At 35.2% G+C, this 22252-nt stretch overlaps 2 protein-coding genes across 2 annotated transcripts; both read left to right on the forward strand.

The window, feature by feature from the left end:
* Positions 1 to 4897: 4897 nt before the first annotated feature.
* On the forward strand, positions 4898 to 14724 carry LOC144434171 (membrane-bound glycerophospholipid O-acyltransferase 2-like). The gene is made up of 11 exons (XM_078122626.1): positions 4898 to 4963; positions 5597 to 5742; positions 6251 to 6418; positions 6831 to 6886; positions 8150 to 8204; positions 10564 to 10744; positions 11838 to 11928; positions 12949 to 13052; positions 13679 to 13853; positions 14096 to 14138; positions 14607 to 14724. The coding sequence occupies exons 1-11, from the start codon at positions 4898 to 4900 to the stop codon at positions 14722 to 14724; spliced, it is 1203 nt and encodes a 400-aa protein (XP_077978752.1).
* Positions 14725 to 16207: 1483 nt separating this feature from the next.
* On the forward strand, positions 16208 to 21197 carry LOC144434172 (uncharacterized). The gene is made up of 7 exons (XM_078122627.1): positions 16208 to 16369; positions 16665 to 16783; positions 18221 to 18290; positions 18728 to 18844; positions 19523 to 19711; positions 20749 to 20859; positions 21012 to 21197. Exons 1-7 carry the CDS (start codon positions 16208 to 16210, stop codon positions 21195 to 21197), a joined length of 954 nt encoding a protein of 317 aa, XP_077978753.1.
* Positions 21198 to 22252: the final 1055 nt, after the last annotated feature.

Below are 22252 nucleotides of genomic sequence, written 5' to 3' on the forward strand. Positions count from 1 at the left end.
AAATTATGTCATTGATGTAAATTAGGAGTGGTTTAGACATCCTGAAAATTACATATATAATTATGTTGATCGTAATTTTGTCAAGGTTTGTGTGTACTATTGTTTTAAAAATTTATTTATATAAAAATTGTAACATGTATTTTCTGAGGAAATTTGAAATTGAGCTGCATGACAGTGTAAATGTAAAAGGGGAAATCTTTATAGTCTTATGATCACAAATAAGAAGTTTCCACTGTGTGACATTCATTGAAGGCCAGTATAAACAAGTCTCATTTAATCAGTGTATTAAAAGTGTACAAAAGTGAATTTTTGTTTTGAAATGGATGAAAAAACAAAGAGATTAGATAGTGAATGTATCATGCTTACCAAGTGACAAAGTTGTAATGTTTGTCTAGAACAAAATGCATCGTTATCAAATCTGTTACATGTACATGTAGTAGACGATCAGCGCTTTCTTTTATCAATAATATGGGGTAAGTGTAAGCATGAAGAGCGTGTCATGTATTTGTTTGGTCTTGGTGGTGTGATCTTATCCTTAGCCACTGCCATAATCTGTTGCTTCAGTCATGGATGTACAGTAGATCTACAAAATTACAGTCTTGTCGTAGTACTTTGTACATATGTTGTCTTTATACAAATACAACTGTGGGCAAGCCAGCTTTCAGCAAACTGAGATCGACAAGAACTAAAATTTGTGACAACATATTGATGCAAGTATCAGTGAATGTTGATGTAATTACACTCACAATAGAGTGGTGTCTATGATAGCTAGGAAGTTTTCTGAAGTGCTCACACATTCAACGTACATGCAATTCACTGCTTACACTATTACACCTCCCAACCAAGGCACCACTATCACCCACTTGTGTAATATACTGCACTTAACCACAACAGTTTTAGTTTGTGTCTATCTTAAACTCGTTTTCCATAGCAGTGCAGTGATTTAAAGTAACGATAACACATATTGGGAAGGAATGTTTCTTTTGTGATAAACTTATGTTTTTTTTGTTCAAGTTTGCCTTATTTGATTGACAGCACAGGCCCTACAGTAGTTCTATGAAGCTGCAACATGTGTTGTTTTTCCACTGTATTATTAGTGCTAGGGGCTATGTCTTCAAATGTAGAAGACTTGTTTCTATCAATTGAATGTACAATTATCCAAAGAGTGTGAAATTAGAGATAGACAGACCATTTTCTTTGCTTTTATGCAATCATTCCTTTTCTGGTTGTACATATATTCTAATTTATGGGTTAAGTTGAACCAAGCAAATAGTAATCTTGTCTCAATACAAATCTTGAGTGCTGACAAAAAACTACTAATCAATGTTTAAATACCTTGCTTCATATTTGTTTTGTTTTGATAAAACAAAAACAAAATAAAATTCATGAGTGAAGGGGACACCAATGAGAATGGGAAAAAAAGATCAACCGACTTAATGTTTTCTCATGACAAATTTGTATAAAGTAAAATTTGTATTAATATTTAATTTCTTGATTAATTTAAAATGTATTATTATTTGTGATATTCATATAAAAACAAAGATTGTGTGTGGGAAATTAAGTATATTAATTTTCTCTAATTTTCTTTTCTTGTTTAGATAAAATTATTATGTTCTACAGTATATACATATATCCTAGTCGTTTTGTTTTTTTGAATGATTGAAAAAATATTATTTTTTGTTTTTCCATGCAATTTGTATTCCTGATTTACATAATTCCAGAAATAAATGCTGGAGTATATATTTCCCGTAATAGGTTGACTTGTCTCTCGTGTTTGTGAGTGAGTGAATGTGTGTGCGTGCGTGTGTGTGTGTGTGTGTGTGTGTGTGTGTGTTAGATCAAGTATGGGAGTTTGCATATGTGTGTGTGTAGAGTGTGTCTATGTGAGTATACTGTTTGATACTTTACACCCAAGGTATGTGTTGTGTTCATCAAAGAGATGGCTCTGGTAGCACATGCCCTGTAAAGGGAGTACAAGGAGCTTTCAGCAAGGTCAAAAAGGTCAATCTTGGTTGTAAAATGTTTATTCTTTATCTTTATGTTTATAACTAAAAAGTACATCATATTCAATTTAAATATTTGATTTCTCCGACTAGTTGTCTCCATCGACGATATACTGTCAGAATAGAGCATTGGGAAAAAAGTTCAATTGAAGTTGAATGTATACCGATCATCTTTTTAATATGTATTTATTAATTTCACCTCGATTTGTCCATATATTGTTTTCATCAATAACCGTGCAAAAAACACACTTGCACAGCAGCATTGTGTCCGATCGCGTTGGATGCAAGTGAAATCACATTCCGACCATTGGTGGCGCTCTACTATTCAATCTAAACCGTACGTTTATACTCTATTGGAAAATGTGGATGAGTGAACCTGCAGTTACATCTCCATGTGGTATGAACAAGCCTCATAATGTGTGGTGTTCCGTGGCAACTTGCGGTCAAGCTGTCCCTAACAGACAAATAAACCAGATGTGCATGAAATATTAAAAATAGTAGTAAGGCAAAAATTAATATCAGAATGATTTGTTCTGCTCAAGATCCTAATATTGTAGTAAATGAAATTAAATTATTTGTGGAAATTGATGTGATCGAATGAAATGTACATGATTAGCAGTTAATTGAGTATGACCATAAACAAAAGAACACATTCCCTTGAAACTAGAGTTTTTGTTGTCCCAATCTCATATTTAGATGACTGTATGCATACACCGAGTATCAACTGGCATCCACGCACGATCTAACGGTAAGAAATATATTTACGTCATTCATTGTTAATTTGTGTTGCTTTTTGACCTGTGCAAGTCGGACACAACATTTGACAATTATGTACATTGTAAATGAATTCAAGGTTAATGTAATGGTACCATGTACATGATACAAAAGTCGATACGTTTATAATTTCTGTTATGCCCTCCTTGCAATGCTATTGAAATGGTCTTTAAGTTTATCGAAGTGCTGATTTTAGACAGAAATTTGTAGGAAGGTACTTCTAATGCCATGCAAAAGCATGCATCATTATTAATATCACATTTGAATGGTTTTTAGCAAGGTTTTCTTTTCCACTCGGGCAAAAAGCTTATTTCTCAACTAGATATTTTAGTATACTGTGTTCATGGCGTGATATTTGAACATTTTAATATACTGAATGAAATATGTCATTCAGTCATTTATAATTTGCCTGAATAACAGATCTCGATTCTGCAAATAGCATGTACGTGATAGTTAAGGATGTCTCAGTAAGTATAATACCTCAAGTACGTTTCAATGTGCAACAAAAATCACCTCTAAACGCCAAAACATAAAATAAACTCTACAAATGTCCATTTTACTTGGAGAGGAATATGCTGACCTTTTTTTCAGAAATTAATTAATTAAAAATTAGTCAGAAACACAACAATACTGAATTATTTGAAAGACATATTAATGGGTAAAGGTATACAAAAGAGAACGATCCTATGGATAATTAATATATTTGTATTGTCAGGGCTTGACACATATGTGACAATACACTATTTGGATTTCACAGCTCGGTGATTCATTTATAAATCACATTCACAGCACTTTCTATATGCTTGAAATGACAACACCTTAGTTGTGAAGGATTGTTTTCTATATGTATATTTATATGTATGTTTTGGAGTTTTGTTTTTCTTAAATATGAACAAAGGACAATATATCATGTTTCGTATTTAACCCCACCTCACCCCTCAGCTCCCCTTCACTCCCTCACCCCTGTGAATATGGGTCTATGGGTCCGTGGTTACAAATACAAAAACTGAGTTTATAAGCTTCTTTTTTTTTGCTGAGGTTAACCTATAGTTTTCTGAGGGTTAAAATATACTTACATGTTACTGTGTAACGGTTAATGCTGGCCTTTATGTACTATGCCATTGAATCGTTTGTTCAATATGCCTAATACTGCCAATTTTATGTTAGTGTTCACTGGACCAGGTTCTGTGTGATACCACCATGCAGAAACCAATTATGAACAACACATGCTACTGTTTAAGATAGCGAGATTGAATGAATACAGTTTCTTGCAACATTTTGTCGAAATGAAATTAATTAATGTGCCACCATACTATGAATCAAAACATTGGCGCCCACGTGTCTGTGTCTTACGATGGCCCACAGGACACAGAGGAAAACTAAATTTGTGGAATAAATAATTGATTTTTGAGAGCAAAATATTTAATACAAGGATAAAACTTTTCTTCCATATGATAAGACATTAATTTTTTGGGTCAAAATAAAAAAAATCAAAGCAAAAACTTCAACTTCTGTGATAAAAACTTTTTGCTCTCAAAAATCAATTATTTATTCAAAAAAATTTAGTTTTCCTCTGTCTCTTGTGGGCCACCATAGGTGTCTAGTTTCAGTACATTTAAATGGTTTATGTAATTTAGATAAAATGTAGCAAGATATTAAGTGTACATTGTACAGTTTAATTTCTTATTGGTTTCTGCGTTGTTGTATCAAACAAAGCCAGTAAAATGTAACATGCAACGGCCTGTACATATGTACCAGGTTTGAGCTCTGCCAATAGCAAGTAATGACAAAGTATGCATGCCATCAGAAAATAGAATAAGACAACTTAGTACCATTTGATATGCGTAAACAATTACCACAAACCCTGTGTAAACTTAAAATGTCTTAAAGTAGTGCAAATTATCAAGCAATGTTTACTTATAATTAGTTTTTTTTCTGGCTTATGGTATTCGGCGAAACGAAACGAAACGAAACGAAACGAAACAAGGCAAATGTGAATGAAAAATGTTAGGGCATATATCATTTCGTTTAGTTTCGTTTCGTTTCGTTTTGCCGATTAACATAAGCCGTGTTTTCTTGGTTTCAGCCAATCCTTGTCACCGCCTGGTATTTTCATCACAATGGTACCAGGTTTACAGTCAGTGTTGAGTGCCATATCCGATAAAACTAAGGTACCATATAGTCAGGTGAGAATTCTTGCAGTATTTAGGATTTTGAAAAACAAACACTTTCTTATATACACCGCTGGCCATAAGACGTACTGGTAATGCTACCTTGGATAACATTCCCATACACACAGTATCAAAGGGCTATATATAATGAGCGTTTTGTTTTTAAAAACATTTTTTTACAAACACAGTAAAAAGTTATTTGCGTTGACAACAATAATATTTCTTACAGCCGTCTTTTTTATACCTTTGTTTTTGAAATCTACTTGATTTTATTTAACATCCATACTTTTTACCATACATAGGCCAAGGTAAACGGTTTCGAACAGAAAAAATATATTTTCTGATCTTTCAAAGTCACGAAAACGTGCATGTAGCTACGTCATCAGTTTTGCTTGCTTGAAATATGATTTAAAATATTCAAAATAGCCCTTATTCTCCTAGTACTTAAATTAAGCACACACAGCTTAAATTTGGATTATTCTTGCTCCAATGTTTTCGACCAGTCAGCTGAGAAGTACTCGTCTTCGACTATAGACAATACTCACCCGTTTTTCCACAAATGAACGAAGAAAATATAGGGAATGAATATCCGAGTATTTTTGCCAATTGCATCTGGCTTATAACCGACGTGTTACATTTTCCCTACAGGTATCCGTATTGTTCTTCCAAGTTTTGTCCATTGCATTGGCGATTGTGTTTAAATATGGACTACATCCCAATAAAGTAAGCCCTACGACGAGACATGTTGTGACAACTGTTATTGGTTTATACATGGCATATTATTGTCATGAATGGTAAGTTAGTGATGGCACATGTGCATACACACAGCGTTGTTGTTGTTGTTGTTGTTGTTGTTGTTGTTGTTGTTGTTGTTGTTGTTGTTGCTGTTGCTGTTGCTGTTGCTGCTGCAAGGGATAACATAATTTTAAGGGAAGTCAGTATACAGTCAATAGCTGATTGTTTAAAAGAGAGAAAGAGAGAGAGAGAGACAGCAGACAGACAGACAGACAGACACAGACACACACACACACACACACACACACACGCACAAGCACACACACACACACACAGACGGACGGACGGACCGATGGATGGATGGCCAGACAGTCAGATAAACACATAAAGAGTTAATCAAAGAGACAAACACAGCGAGACAGAAAAAGATAGCGAGATGACAAGGACGTGAAAGTATCGGACATGGACGGACAGAACAGTCACAAAATGGTTATTCATCTTCACAGGAATCACGTCACAGTTCACCCTCAACAAATTTGTAGAAACAGTTGGTGTCCTCTTCTCTAGGTCAATTCTTCACACACTCCTCCTATCAACAATCGCCTACATTATAATGAAGATAGTGAACCCAAGAGTGATGCCAACTATTGTATTGGCATTTACTATGGTTTACATAAATATTGAGCATCTACGTAAAGCAATGAAGACAAATGCAGTTCATTTAGATCATGTAACGTAAGTGGTGTTTAAAAATTTAAAGTGACTCCTTTTACGATACAATGATTAATTAGTGCTCAAATTCATTTTAAAGAGAAATATCCCAATTGACTTACTACCGCCACGATCATCATCATCATCATCATCATCATCATCATCATCATCATCATCATCATCATCATCATCATCATCATCATCCCTGGCCTGGGAGTTACTGATAGAAAATACGCCTACAACGACGAATCTGTCAGTGTACATCACCAACTGCACCCCACCACCGCAGTCACGAGATTGCAATCATGATCACCTTTACCATTATCATGTCAAAGAGGAAGTTGATATTTAATTTCCATGAAAATAGCTTTTCTTTTAGATTTATTTCGATATTTTCATCAAGAACCCAACTGATAAAAGTTCGTTTAAATTTTAGTTCACTCATGGTTACAGTTCAAAGAGTTACAAGTTTGGCATTTGGATTACACGATGGTATGTAACATCTTTTATCAATAACAACTTAAATTTACCAGATGACCACCGCTAGATACAATTGAAGCCAGTTATTTATCAACGGAACGTGGTCTGGCAATACAAAAATCGTACTAATATTGCTACATTGTATCGTCTGACGCGACAATTATCTTATCATCATTGCTACATTTCCCTTCTTTGAGTCACCATTATCTTAGATTGGAGCTAGATTATTAACAATGTAACAATTTACATTTCATGGGAAAGTACAACATTAGAAACAACAGTATCCATATCAAAAGAAATCAGTTACGGTGTGACAAGCTGATAATGTAATGGTATTACACACACAAAAATGTAGCAATGGTTATATGTTGAGCTAGATGATGAAATGTAAAAATGCTAAAAACTTTCATCAATTTAGGCGATGGCCTGTTTCATGTTTATTGCCTTCTGTTGTATTGTAAGTGATAATCAATTCAATGAACATTTAACTGTATGAGATTGATACGATTGGTATGTGGTTTGCTGTATATACACTGACAATCTAGTATTCTGTGTCCTGGCATACATAGATCAGTAGAGGTCTGGGGAAGGGATAGTATTTTACATTTACAGTGGTGATCAAAATGAAAATATTATTAAAATGGAAAGCAGTTGATTAGAAACAAAACGTTGACTGACAACAGAAATCTTATCAATTGCTATTCCACCGTCTACCTCTTACTGACACTGCCTGTGTCGTAGACTGACATGATAACAACCCTTCCTACTCACACAGTCACACTGCTACATTTTCTTTTCGTGAGATCCCATTAATATCTTAGCAGATCATCACCAAATCACATGATTGTATACATGGTAACAAAATGTACTGTTTTCAGACATATCAGTGGATTACAATGTAAGAATTGTTGTTCTTGCCAGACAATAACATATAACATTATAAATTAAGATTTTTATTGAGCTACGATAAGATTTAGTAATGTTGGTGTTGTCGAGCAATACGTCATTTTGTGTTTACCCAAATAGTTTCCATTGGGCAGTGGATTATCACCTCTACTGAAAATGAACTGATTCAGAAGGACTCGAACATATTGGAGTATTGTAAAGTATCTTAACACCTACCATACCCAGTAGGACAGTTCACTGTACCGTTTGAAATATGCAAATATAAACTTGACTGATTGACCTCGTTCTTGGGTTCTATTGTTGTTTATTTTCTTCTATACACAGATGTTTTCATGGTTCAAATCTCACCTTGATTTCTTATCATTGTAGGTTTAACAAAGGATCTTTCTGAATTAAATCCAAAACAAAGACAATATGCAATAAAGTAAGTATGTTTTCATGGTAATTTCTGTTCACATGGACGTTCCAGGACAGAGCTGTACACTGTGCCATTCTCGCAAAATAGTATTTACCATGTCAACCGAAACAGATCACAAAACAACATTATTACATTTCAACACCAAGCTCGACAATCGATTTCGTTAAAAATGATCGATTTCTAGCCTTTCAAAATAACGATAACGATCTAACCAAGGGAGAACACTTTGTTTGAATATGTACGTATGTGTATTGCTATCTTGTTACGTTGCAGTCAACGATTTGTGGCGATCTGCTCAGATGGTAACATTTCATACAAAGGAAATGTAGCAATAGTAGCAAGATTTTTGTCGAGCCAGACGATGAAATGTAACAATGTTTCTATGATGTTTGGTCGAACCAGGCGACGTTCTGTTTCATGTAACAATGTTGCCATGGTTTTTTGGTCAAACCAGGCAATGTTCTGTTTCATGTAACAATGTTGATATGTTTTTTTTGTCGAACCAGGCAATGTTCTGTTTCAGGTAACAATGTTTCTATTGTAAATAAAATACAGAATCTGTTTCGAGTTTTAGTGGATCCGTATAACATTCATTTCCATTTACAAGACTAGTATAACACTTTGTGTAGCTCTACCTTTATTATGCATCCAACGCATCTCTTACATTTATTTTGAAATAATGTCCCCAATACATTGTATCCCTCCCCCTGCAACAAACAGGCATATTACAAAAGATGTTCACGTGTAACGGCATCTTTGGTGGATGTTTGTTGGTACAGCTATGAACATCAACTTTCAGGTTGTATTCATACTGGCATAAACACGTCCTACACGCATGCGTACCAAACTATATACTCTTTAATGATTTCGTCTTTAGGCTGCATTCACAAATAATGGGAGGGGGGGGGGTTGAAGGAATTGAGGGGGGGGGCTTGCAAATTTGGAGGATGGTGGAGGGGGGGGGGACTTGAAAAGTTTTGGTGGGTTTGGGGGGGGGGACCTAAACATATTTTTCACATATAATAATGATGAAAACACATTTTGAGATACCCATTGTCTTTTTAATAACTTAAGTGTGTGTTGAGTTGCTTATCTCGCCCATTGTTGATCACAACTATAAAACCAACTGTAAAATGAGCACAGGAAGAGACTGCACAATACAGATAGCCCAAAATCACTGCAAAATGAGTATGACATAGTCTATGGACAATTTCAAAGCATTGCACTATTTATCATACTGGACATTAGCTGATGGCATGTTGAACTGTCCTGAAGAGAATTTTAATCTTTTAAATAAACGTTTTGAACTATCTTGAACTACATAAATAAATAGATAAATAAATAACAATGATAAATAAAACGCTTCCAAAAAACTTGTATATAAAATCCTTTATGATTTCAGGCAGAAAGTACTTGTGACATTTCTTACAATTTATATTTGTAAAATGAATGTAAACTGGTAAATAAAAAATGTATAAATATAAATAAATGTTGTAAAAATCAAATAGTTTAATCGTTAAATTTGCACCTTTCCTTAATTATTTGTTATCCATTTGTACCTGATTGATTGTTGAAAGTTTTGAGCAAAGGACATCAAGCTCTGCATCTGAAGGCACATTTTGATAAATGTGAAATGAGTATAAATAGCCTGTCGTGCATTTTGAATGCAAATGTGTATATGCTGTTTGCAAAAGACTGTACAGTAGTCCAATTGTCTCTAGATCCATTAATTTTAAAAACACTATGCACAAATAATATTGGAAAGTATGCATGTAAATTTGTTAACAGGATATGAGTATGGCTTTAAAAAATAATTCAGCACTGTTTCCCAAAAAACATTAGTGAAACTGGAGAACTAAAAATCATGTCAAAATTTGACAGCCTTTTAACAAAAAGGGTGCAAAACATGTATATACAGAAGTTCCTGTATAAAAAACAACTAACATTAATTACCCTGTGTTCAGCTTCAATATACACTCAAGTAATGTTAAAGTCTGTGCAAATGAGTAAAATCTGGAGATTCCAAATGTAAACATGTTCATGCAATTACATTAGAAACAATGTATGTATGTATGTATGTATGTATGTATGTATGTATGTATGTATTTAGGTATATGTATGTATGTGTGAGTGTACACATGTGTATGTGTGTGGCTATATATATGTTATAAAAATAAACGTGTGGGGGGGGCCTTGAAAATTTCTGACCATGTGGAGGGAGGGGGATCTGAATTTTTTGGGGTTATAAAGGGGGGGGGGACTTGAAAAAAAAATCTAATTTTGTCATGATTCCTCCGACCCCCCGCCCATTATTTGTGAATGCAGCCTTACTTTCTCAATGATAAATATGTCAATTCATTTGCAGACGATTTCCATCAATAGTGGAGTACTACAGTTACATCTTTCACTTCCAAGGTTACTTCGTGGGTCCATTCTGCTTCTTCAATTACTACAAAGATTTTATGGAAGGGAAACATTTAATTCCATATAAAAGCAAAGATAGAAATGGTAAAACAGTGATTCTGTTGAAAGATCCATCGGTTGCGGTAGGTTACTTAACTTATCGAGAATAAATGCCTTCTAAACTATGGCTTAGAGACAGAAAATTTGGAAGATGGGGCCAAATAAAAAAGTGGTTTGGGTCGGGTTACCCGACCCCACCTATCTTTTCACACCGACCCTAAACGTTCTTCTACATATTTGAGAAAAAAATAAGAAATTTGCGAAAATTCTGAAGGCTCACAAGAAAAAGTGGATGCGGAATCTGACATCAACTGAAAAAGGACAACATAAAACTGTTTTTCAAATCTGTAATGGCTGTACATCTGATGACAAGAAACCAATAACGCAGAGACCATATAGAAATCAACAGAAAATACAACGACCTGAACTAGACACATATGAAAAAAAAATTAATTTAAAAAATAAAATAAAAAATCTACCTACCCTACCTATTATAAAATTGGTAATCGGCACCACACAATTTTTTTTACGCCCAGTGCATGTGGAAAGTTGTTTTGTTACTGCAGACATAGATAAATACTCATAGACTATTTTAGATACTCCTACTTCAAAGTATAATAAGGCATGGTGATAGACAGTTCACTGCATCTACCTCATAAGCGTGTAGAACTTGCCACAGAGCACATGCTTTACTGTATATTATTCAAATTATTCAAACAATTTAGTTAGGTAAGATAGTTTTTATTGTGCTTTTAGTTTTAAAAATACACTGGCGGGATTTCCGTATGTGTAGACTTATAGCCCCAATATAAAACCTTGAAATATGACATTGTCGGTTGAAACCCAATAAGGCAACAGAGCCATACACGTGCACTTTAACCCCTCCGTGTGCTTTGGCTCTGAAAGAAAAAATATATATACTTTTAGGTGATTCAAGATATTGATTTCGTTAATGACTGCATGGATATTCTTTTATTACCAATAATTTCTCATTATTAATAGTCATTAAATTTGTGCTATTCCTGGTGTTATTAGATCTAGAATCAGGTTGAATCATACTGAAATCACTTAATCAATGGGGAACTTGGCAAAACTGATTTAGGAATTATCTGACGATACAATAAAATGCATCGGCTGCCACGTCACGTAACTATAAAAATATTATTTTACTTTCAGGTGACAGTCATTCAGAAACTTTTCGTGACTATTGGAGCTGGAGTGTTCATCGTCTGTGCTCGACCTTATTACCCAATCGCAGGCAATGTTAGTAAGTATATAAACACTTATTACCCAATAGCAGGCAATGTTAGTAAGTATATAGCAGGCAATGTTAGTAAGCGTGAAACCATCGACATAAAACTTAACTAAGACACCGTCATTTGATTATCGTGTCATTTGGTAATATCGTCCTGGGAATAGAGTACCTGTTTATACTGTGTACTAATATAGAAGATGCACAAACGTGAGATTACTGTCGTACGTGCTCAACAAAGGATGTTATTTTCTCATTCTAGGTGAAGAAGTAAAGGATTCCACTGTCCTATTTCGCATGTATTATCTATTGGTATCATGTCTGGTAAACCATCTGCAATTCATCTTTATATGGTACTTTGGTGAGTAAACATTCTGTTATTATCCTATGGAAAATACGAGTCTTCACCGCTTTCAACATGGTGTAAGAAACCTGACTAAGGAAACCAAATAGTCCCCATCTTTGAAACAGCAAGTTAATAAAACAATGTAAAACTGCAACTTGAACGTTTTTCGAGACTGTTTTGTTAGATATAATGATATAAATATAATCTGAATATCGTATACCCTTAACAGTTTTGAATCACATGTGGGTGAATAGTAGATGGAGCTGGAAGTTTCATCTTCTGTGCTCGACCTTATTACCCACTAGCGGGCAATGCTAGTAAGTATATAAACACTTTGTGAAGCAGTAAACATAGAATTGTGCAATATACCCAATACAATTGATTTTAGGGTCCGCACCAACAAATCAGTGCCCTAATAAATCCCGATTTCAGCTTATTACTATGCTAAGCATAGATAAAATATGCCACTCATTTACATGAACACTATCTAGTATTGGTATTTTAAAACCATTTTCAGTGAATATATTGTCATTGTCTATACACTAGTTATAGCTAGCACAGGTTTAAGATCTAGAGTGATCGTATATTTCACAACATTTAGATTAAAGGAATCAATAAAACAATAACCACTTGTTCATTAATTTCATTAAAATTACTATATGAACCATTTGTTTATTTGGTATGTGCAGCTGATGCGATTTGCAACGCGTCTGGATTCGGGTTTAATGGTTTGGATGAGTTTGGTCAACCAGAATGGGATGTGCTGACCTATGTTCCTGTATACACACATCTGGTAATATATAAATTATTAAACGTCTGCATATTACATAATAACGAGGCTGATTTTATCATAGCTGCATTTCTTTGTTATAAGGGAAAAAGAAAGGCCATTTTCACAGAACCCTGCATCGCACAACGTCTGTAATACTGATTTTTTTTAAAATCAGCAGATCTGACTTAGAAAAGGCCTGTCATACACTGTATTGTATTTGTGCTGATTGGCTGCCATGAAGCACTATGAATACGTAATTTATAGTAAATTTATTGGCTTTCCTGAAACGTTCAAACACATCTGGTAATATGCAAATTATTAACCGCCAGTGTATTACGTTATAGTGTCACGTAAATGGAGGTGATGCTTATACTTATGCCAAGAAGAACATTTTTAGAAGCTGTGCATCATGCTTTCTCATAGAGCATTAAAACGATAATCAAACTGACTTAGAAGAGGCAACACTGCTGTGAGATATGTTAGTTATTGTATATGTACTGATTAGCTCTCGTTAAAATACGTAATTATTGTCAATGTCCTGATTGGCCGCTATCAAACGTTCAAATAGAGTATCAGAACTTTTATTGGTAGGCACTGATGTATTCTAACCTTCACTGTTTTCAGTTTGCAACTAATTTTCACACCAGGATAGCAAACTGGAACTTTCCAACACTTCAGTGGTTAAAATTCATCTGTTACCATCGTGTATCCAGTTACAAACCTGTGTTGACTATCTTACTGTCTTTGGCGTGGCATGGTGTTCAACCGGGGTACTGCTGGGCAGCGTGCCATCTATACATCGCAGGCCTATTGTCAAACAAGGTATGATTGCATGTTTGTAGTCCACAGAATATATATTTGATTTGATAACATTGTCACATGACTGCTCTGAGTAACATGATTGGTTATGCACACGCCTTCTATGGGTTTGGCGAATTAAGCTGAAAGTATCCAAATCTTATCGGTATTCATCCGCCACCTTTCTTGCCCAAATCCCAAGCATCACTTTGAAGTAGTAAATGCAATTCAATTTAGTTAAAAGCCTGAACTATTTCATTTAACAGGTACATCAGTTTGCACATCCATACTTCATCCAATCCTATCAAGGTAAATTGATATACATCGTAATTAGCTGGATATTTACCACTCTATTTCAAGACTACTGGACTTTACCATTTGCTCTACAAAGTAATAACCTTATTTGCGAATTTTACAGGTATGACAATTATGTTACTTCATCTACCATCTGTATGCATCTTCTAAGTTTAAATGTATTACTGTATAAGTGTGTACTTTACTTGTGTGATATTACACCCAAAACAGTAAAAATAGTCCCCTGACTTCAACGCTTGTACTTGATATGATTTAAAAGGCTTGCAACATTAATCAATCTAAAACAGTCATACATCATTGGAGAAAAAGAGAGTTAGGGATTAGTTGCGTGCGTGCGTGCGTGCGTGCGTGCGCGCGCGCGCGTGTGTGTGTGTGTGCGTGTGTTTGACTGTGTTCATACATACTTGCATGTGTATAATTATGTTTGACCCTTTTTAAAAAATTCTTTTTCTGAATTTGCAGTTCCGTCTACTTCTGTGGCCACATTAGCGCAGTGATGTTGTTACTCGTACTACCAGCGACAAAGAAGCAGACCAGTTCAAATAAAAAACCTATCAAGACATTGAAAAGTGTCGAATAGGGATTATGACATGCATAGACTAACAATGGGCTTGCAATTGGTATCATTTCTTTTATCATCATACGAGGAGACAAGTAGATCATGCTATGACAAACACAGTGCATATACATTCTTTCCACCAAGACAAATACCAAAACTAGATGTATTACTCAGACATATTGCAGATGATATTTCTTACAATGTTTTGACATTACAACACCATGTGCTGAGTTTTAACGTTACAACACAATTTGCTAGGTGTTTGTTTAATATCCATTCTTCACTCTTCTTTTTTTTGGAATGTGGACATTCCTGTAGACGGTAGGTATGTTGGTATGATCCTACCTCAAAGCCAGAACTGATTAAACCGAGGCTCACGGTCGGGCTCTTACAGCTCAAGGGCTAAAAACAAGTTTGTCAATTACGCCATGTCAGTGTCCACTAAAAGACGGTAGTTTATGACATACTGTGATTGCGATACCATTTCAGCTCTGTGATCCAAGCCCTCTAGCGACGAGATTGGACCGAAAACTCTGCTCTGCCAAAACCAGTCTATTCCAGGACGATCATTTCCCAGGAGTGTTTGTTTAGTTATTTCTATAATTTGTTGGATTTTGAGTGGTGGACATCTATTAAACTCATGTTCTTATAATGTAATCTGATATAGTGTTCTACGTATAACAACATCGACATAAAGTGTACAGCCCATCATTTATATATAATATTATTCATCTACATGGTGAGACAGATTCTTTGGGCGCAAAGGGGGAGGGTCTTGAAAACTCCGATGGCCTGAAAGGGGAGGGGCAATATTTTGCTCTTCATTTAAACCTCAGGTTGGAGCATCGTCGCAAACTACGGCCTGTTTTACGGCAACGTTTTTAACAAGTCTCCCACTGGATGTTTTATTTCGAAGTGTAATGGTAGAAATAATAACTTTGGTTTGCGAGAATGAGGATGGCGCAGCCGTTTACCATATATATTTGCAATTTCTTGCGTAATGTAATGTGTGTATGTATGTATGTATGTATGTATGTATGTATGTATGTATGTGTGTGTGTGTGTGTGTGTGTGTGTGTGTGTTTGATCAGCGTATAGCGCTGTTTGCCGTAGACTTAAAAAAAGATTGCCTTCTCACACAACGGTGACAACTTCGTTGCATACAATAACCAGATGAAAGGGCGACTGTATTTCTCTGTGTTGTGTAAGCCTTGGTTTAATATTAGTTCTATACTTTATTATGTACAGATCGTTAGATAAATCCAATCATGTCGTCGAACTAAAGAAAAACTATATATGCAAATTTTATATCTGTGATACGGATTATCCATATTGAGTCGACCTGTTACAATACATGGCACACATTCTGTGATGTCCTTGACCTTTATTCATCTTTATCAAAACTTATAAATCACTGTCATTTTGGCAAACCACGTGACAAGGCAAGCTGACGAGACTTGTGTCCATAGTCATTCTTGTACAAGGCTGACCTTTAACCAACACCATGTCGACGACAGGAATTCCTGTAATAGACTTCAGTGCATACAGTGTCGACAAAGATGATGTCTCTGAGGACAAAATCGAGAAATTAATTGACGAACTCTACCATGCATTTAGTACCGTTGGATTTGTTTATTTAAGTAACCATGGCATCAACTTGGAAAAGGTGAGTAGACTCGTACAATATGAACTAGTGCACGACGATTCGTTGAAAACCAGCATAGAACAACCCACCTTGGAGACCACACAAATCCAAAGTACACCAACACCAACAATAACTGCACGTGCTGCATTCTCGACAAAAAACTATATTTTCCTGCCCAAATCTTTGATTAATTTTGATATGTGATCGAGATAATGACTTTCTTCGTGGCTACATATTTAGCCTTAGATACATTTCCAAATTAGGTTTAACCCCAGTTCATTCATTTAATACATTCTACATTTCTTCGCTATTCCAGTTAAATCAAGTATTCAATGTTGCGGAGAAGTTTTTCTCGTTGTCAAAGGAAGTGAAGATGGAATATTCTGTTCATAATAACGATGAATACCATGGCTATAACAGTCTTGGTTTTAAAGGGTAATTTTAAAAAAATAGACTTTATAGGTAATTCATTCAGACATGATTTGCATAGTTTTTAGTGGTAGTGAGTAGAATAACTGCGCTACCACTACTTCTGCCTCAGACTGTAAGATACGTCGTGTCGCCCCGTCATGGCCTACCTTACATACGGACTACTCCTACGTACCCTAGCTCTTATTTAACGGTACAACCACTCTGACCATGTCCAAACACTTCAATTCAGTAGGTAGGTTGCTTTCCTTGAAAGAACATCATGTACTTCCGTCAGTAATAGTGTGTTGGCAGTCAGGCATGGTAAGAACGTAGCTTTCCAACTACAACCAATTGATAAATTGTTGACCACTACTTTCGACCAAAAGATGGTTGAACAGTTATACTAATTAGACAACAGAAATAAGCCATTGAAAATCAAGGATTTCAGTATTAACGAATCTAAAATTTAAACCACGTCGAATTTGAAGGAGCAAGTAACATATATTCAAAGTTGGATCTTGGTGTTCAATGTAGGATAAAATAACTAAAATCTGTTAGTTTAGGGTTGAAACATTTTAGTTCTCATCCTACAGAAACGATTATACTTGAAATGCAATCTAACAGTGTCAAATTGAGAAATGGAGTATATAGTAAACGCTAAGCTATAGTAAATGCATGGCACTAAAATACAGTAACTTGTCGATAAAAGAACCCCTTTCCTTCACTACATATAGGCTTTGTATTCATAGTAGTACATACTATTACATACTGATATGAAATTGACTGTGCTGTCTGAAAAAAAAATTGTCAATTTTGAACAATTAAGTTATGGGGGGGGGGGGGGGGTTCTAAGGCTTATAACCTAATACAATCTAGTTTTTTAATCCTACATTGAACTATTGATCTCGCTGCCCCTAAATATTCGACAAGATGGTGGATCATGAAATGCTCAATAAATGTTAATTATATGTTGTTAAGTAGGAGTGGTTGGAATTTAGAAAAAATAACATTAGATTGAAACAACACAAACTGGCAAGGAAAAAATATTGAATATAGCTTGTGTACAAAATGAAGTCTTTTAAATGTGAACTATGACCTTTCGTACCAACGATACATAAACCTACATAAATCGTACTGTAGTCAGAGATAACAACCATGGAGTCTTCAGAAATTACAGGGGATGTAGGTGTACGTGCAGGTGTAATCAGGTTCGCTGGGGTTGTTGCTTAAAATGTCTACAGTCTCGGGAGCGTCGCTAGCAAAAAGGGTTGCGTGTGTACTGCACCCTCATCGACTACATTCGGCCCTGGGGGCCCTATGTAGTCGATGGGAGTGCACAGTACTAGGATATTCGAGTACAATTATGTGGTAGATATCAGTACATACAAAACAGCCATTTCTGCTAGCGACGCTTCCGAAACTGTGGAAAATCTATCTTGATTATAATTGTTGATATTTCAGAGCTGATAAGAAGTGCAGTAGGGAAGAAGTGAAAGAAGCTTTCACATATAGGGAAAATTTTGTTGGAAAGGTAAATACATAAACACAAACACAGACGCGTACAGACACGCGCACGCATGCACCTCCCCCCACACACACACATACATACATACATACAGACATACATACATACATACATACATACATACATACATACATCTTGTGGACTATTTGACTTGCAAACCGAAATCATAGTTCAGAATACACTATATAATATTGTGGTTTGATGAGACTTGCGAGGGTTTATGCTGGCATTTATATACCAGGAAAGTGAAATTTGCATTACATGCAACAAAATAATGTCCGAGCGTGTTCTTCTCATGTCACCTTTACATCACTCAGCAAACGGAATACTTACCAAATTTCACTACAAAAGGTACCCATGTGGAGTAATGTTAAGCAATTTATACGATTGTACTTTAATTGTTTGGGCTTACATCAATGCATTTTATATTGTATTTTATACAGACCATGCCTGATGAAGAGCTTCCGGAATTTAGGAAAATCCTGGTAGATTTCTACAAAATATGTAGCAAACTGAGTGGACGCCTTATGAAAATATTGGCTAAGGGACTAAACTTACCAGTAAGTTTACAGGTGACCTAGTGTGGGAACAATGTCTACATCACGTATCATGAGATGCATTCTTTCAGATGCTATAATCTATAATAATCTTCGTTTGACTAACTTCACAATTACACGTAACTGAAAAATAATTAAATGGCGGTCACGAGTGCCTTAAAACATCTCTAAATTATCCAATGGGCTGATAGCTAGAAAAATAAAACCAATGCTAGGTCAAAGTTCATCAGGTGTTGATTTTCCCTTATCAGTAATAAACTGAAATTGACCTTCACATTTACACCATCAAGGTCAGATATAATGCTCTGCCATAACTGTAAACTACAAGGTGTACCTATCTTTGGATCCCTTGAAAGTACAATCTTATGACCTTGATTTTGAAGGTCAATTGTTATCCGCGAACATATCTTACATATCGAAGAATGTAACTTTGATGCTTTGTATGAGCATTTGGTACTATTATCTGTTGTTTTTGTGTTCGAATTCAACAGTAACTATTAATGTGGTTGCTCTGTGATTTCAATGAATATTTGTTGAGATCTAAAACTAAACTTTTTTGGGGAAAAAAGACAAGTTGTTAAGTAAAATTAATGTACATGTAAATGTATAAAGAAACTCACACTTTCACATTTTCCGACACGATTGTAGTTACTATTTCTCCTCGTATTTGTTTCCATATAGGATTGTAACTTTTTTGGGAAAGCCCATGAAGGTATGGATGGTGGAAGCAACACGTCTTCCATTGTCTGCCATCACTACCTGCCTATGCCCGAAGATTATGAAGTCCCGGAAGGTCAGCTTAGAATCGATGCACATACTGATCTGGATACACTGACTTTGGTCTTCCAAGATGATGCCGGTGGTCTAGAGGTAGGTGATTTAGTGTTCAGGATAAATGTAAATACAGGAGAAATGAAGTTGCCTTGGTGATCCACTCATATTCCGTTTTTGACACAAAAGATAAACAAAATTGAACTCTAAACTAACACACACAACTGAATCCTTTACCCAATCAAATTGAAAATGATATGTATTACTATTTTTTTACAGTGCAGTGACAAATGTCAAAATACACCTGGACTTGATGACTTAAATAGCTTCATCAGCTACTTCATCTGTTTACTTTCCAGCTAAGAATTCACATGGTATAACTTGTCTTCTCCGACATCCCCACTATACTGTGCATGGCAACTCTATAATAATTTTATTGTTCATTTTGTATTTGAATGGTCTGAGTGTTTGTAAAAACATCGTGGCTCACGAGTGAACTATTGAACCAACGTCATTTCTCATGTAATAGAGTCCCTCAGGAATGAAAGTGAAACAAGAAAGAGTAAAAATAGTACAGATTATGGCGAAATAATACAGTTTGAATAAGACTTCATGGTCTTATCAACCCTTCTCATTCACATTTCGTAACCCAAACAAAATGAAAGAGACAAATCCAATTAATATTAGTGGTGTTAGAGAGTACTTCGCAGGTTCAAGTACAATATTAGTCACGTGTAGTATTTAGTGTTGTTGTCCAAAGACAACAGCAAACCCAAACCAAAGACATAATCTGTCGAAACGTTAATCTATTGTCGACCCTTTTCGCCAAATAAAACTTTAGTTGTAATAATCATGGGTACACAGTTTTTCAATACCAAAGGGTAGCATGTGACCTCACAAGAATTCAACTTATTACCCATAAAAATGTCAATTTGCTTGATTACCAATTGCACTATTTTAATATAATATTTCAAGACCAAAACAATATGTACAATTCAGTATTCATATCAATTACACCAACTTCAAAAGTTTGATTTAGAAACCGGAAGACACGCCAACAAAAGAGCCAACTTTATCCTCTTCCGATGTCTCATCATTCGTACGGTTGTTATGTACTTTGCTGTTTGATGTATCAGATATTGGACAGTGGTGGACAGTATGTGCCAGCTGAACCCATTGAAGGGACAATCCTAGTAAACTTGGGACAATTCATGGAACGATGGAGTGCTGGCAAATTGAAGGCGACGGTAAAGATGAATTTTGTGTATATGTTTCATTTTCACAAGTTTAACATTAATAGAGCTCATTTCATTGGTACATCAACCCCAGTCATTCTTAAAACATCCCCTAACCCCAATTCTTTGCAAGTATTGATATGGTGTATTTTACGTTTCCATAGAAACACCGAGTCGTCATTCCTCAGACTGACGCTGGTAGAATGAAGGGACGACAATCCGTCATATTTTTTACGAACCCGGATGATGACGTCATCGTTGAGTGCATAGATAAGAGCAACAAGTACCCTCCTGTTAAAGCCATTGACTCTCTAAGGGATCTATTCAAGATGGTATACACCAGCAAATAAATTTGCAGTTTAGCAGTTTAAAGACTGTTATGAAATGTTTTGTTATAATACGCCACAATATGTTTCAAGAAAAAAAAGCTATAATTGAGATCACAAAGACATCTATGTACATTCAACACTCTTAAATCTGCTGCTATAAAGATTCACATTATATAACATAGTCATATCCTTGGCATTTCTTCACGTGTGTGTACTTGACAAAAACATATATTTAAACTTTATCCTAGTTCAAAAAAATATGAAACTCTTTTTAATATTGCAATTTACAAAATTGCAAACGACAATAACCACTTTCTCATATATGGAGATATGTTTGTTTCATCCTTTTGTTTCAAGTTCTTAGAGACTTGTTGCATGATTACTGTAATACCAGGACACTCATTACCTATGCATGACGTATTTTAAGAACAAGGCAATAAATGTATATTTGTTAGTACATTATGTGAATAAAGTATGTCAAAAAACGACCTCTAGCTATTTTGTGAGTAACATATATGAATGATGAGAACATTTTGATATTCGATAATTAGACCAACAAAATGGCATGGTAGAAGCACAAACAAACATGGAGTGGTGCTGATTTTGAGTTGAAATGGCTATAGTAATTTACAGTAATGACGAAAAAAGCTATTACAAAAGCTTGTACTTTCACCGTACATTTTTATCATACAGCGTCATTAGTATATTTTAAATGGAGTTGGCGAGTTAATTGGCCTCACAGAAATTGATCAGACATGCTTACAAGCACTTTTGGTTTAATGATGATTTTAATGATGACTGTATTAAACTGTTTGGTGACATCTGTAAAACCTACATGTTCAATGAAACGGAGGAAGTATTGAGTACTTATATTGTCACATCATGTGCGCGCGTTGATATTTCAATAATTCTACCACATTTATTCTTCGAACAATTAGGACGCTTGAATCACAAAGACATGTTGTTTTGCACACAATCGCACTGTTCACATCAATTTTGATATAGTGCTTGAAAAAGCGTACTTTAGATAGTTGTAGCTTTTTCGTTGAGTCTGTGGATCGTGTGCCTTAATCCTT

Source organism: Glandiceps talaboti, chromosome 4 (genome assembly GCF_964340395.1).
Source record: "Glandiceps talaboti chromosome 4, keGlaTala1.1, whole genome shotgun sequence".
Taxonomy (NCBI): domain Eukaryota; kingdom Metazoa; phylum Hemichordata; class Enteropneusta; family Spengelidae; genus Glandiceps; species Glandiceps talaboti.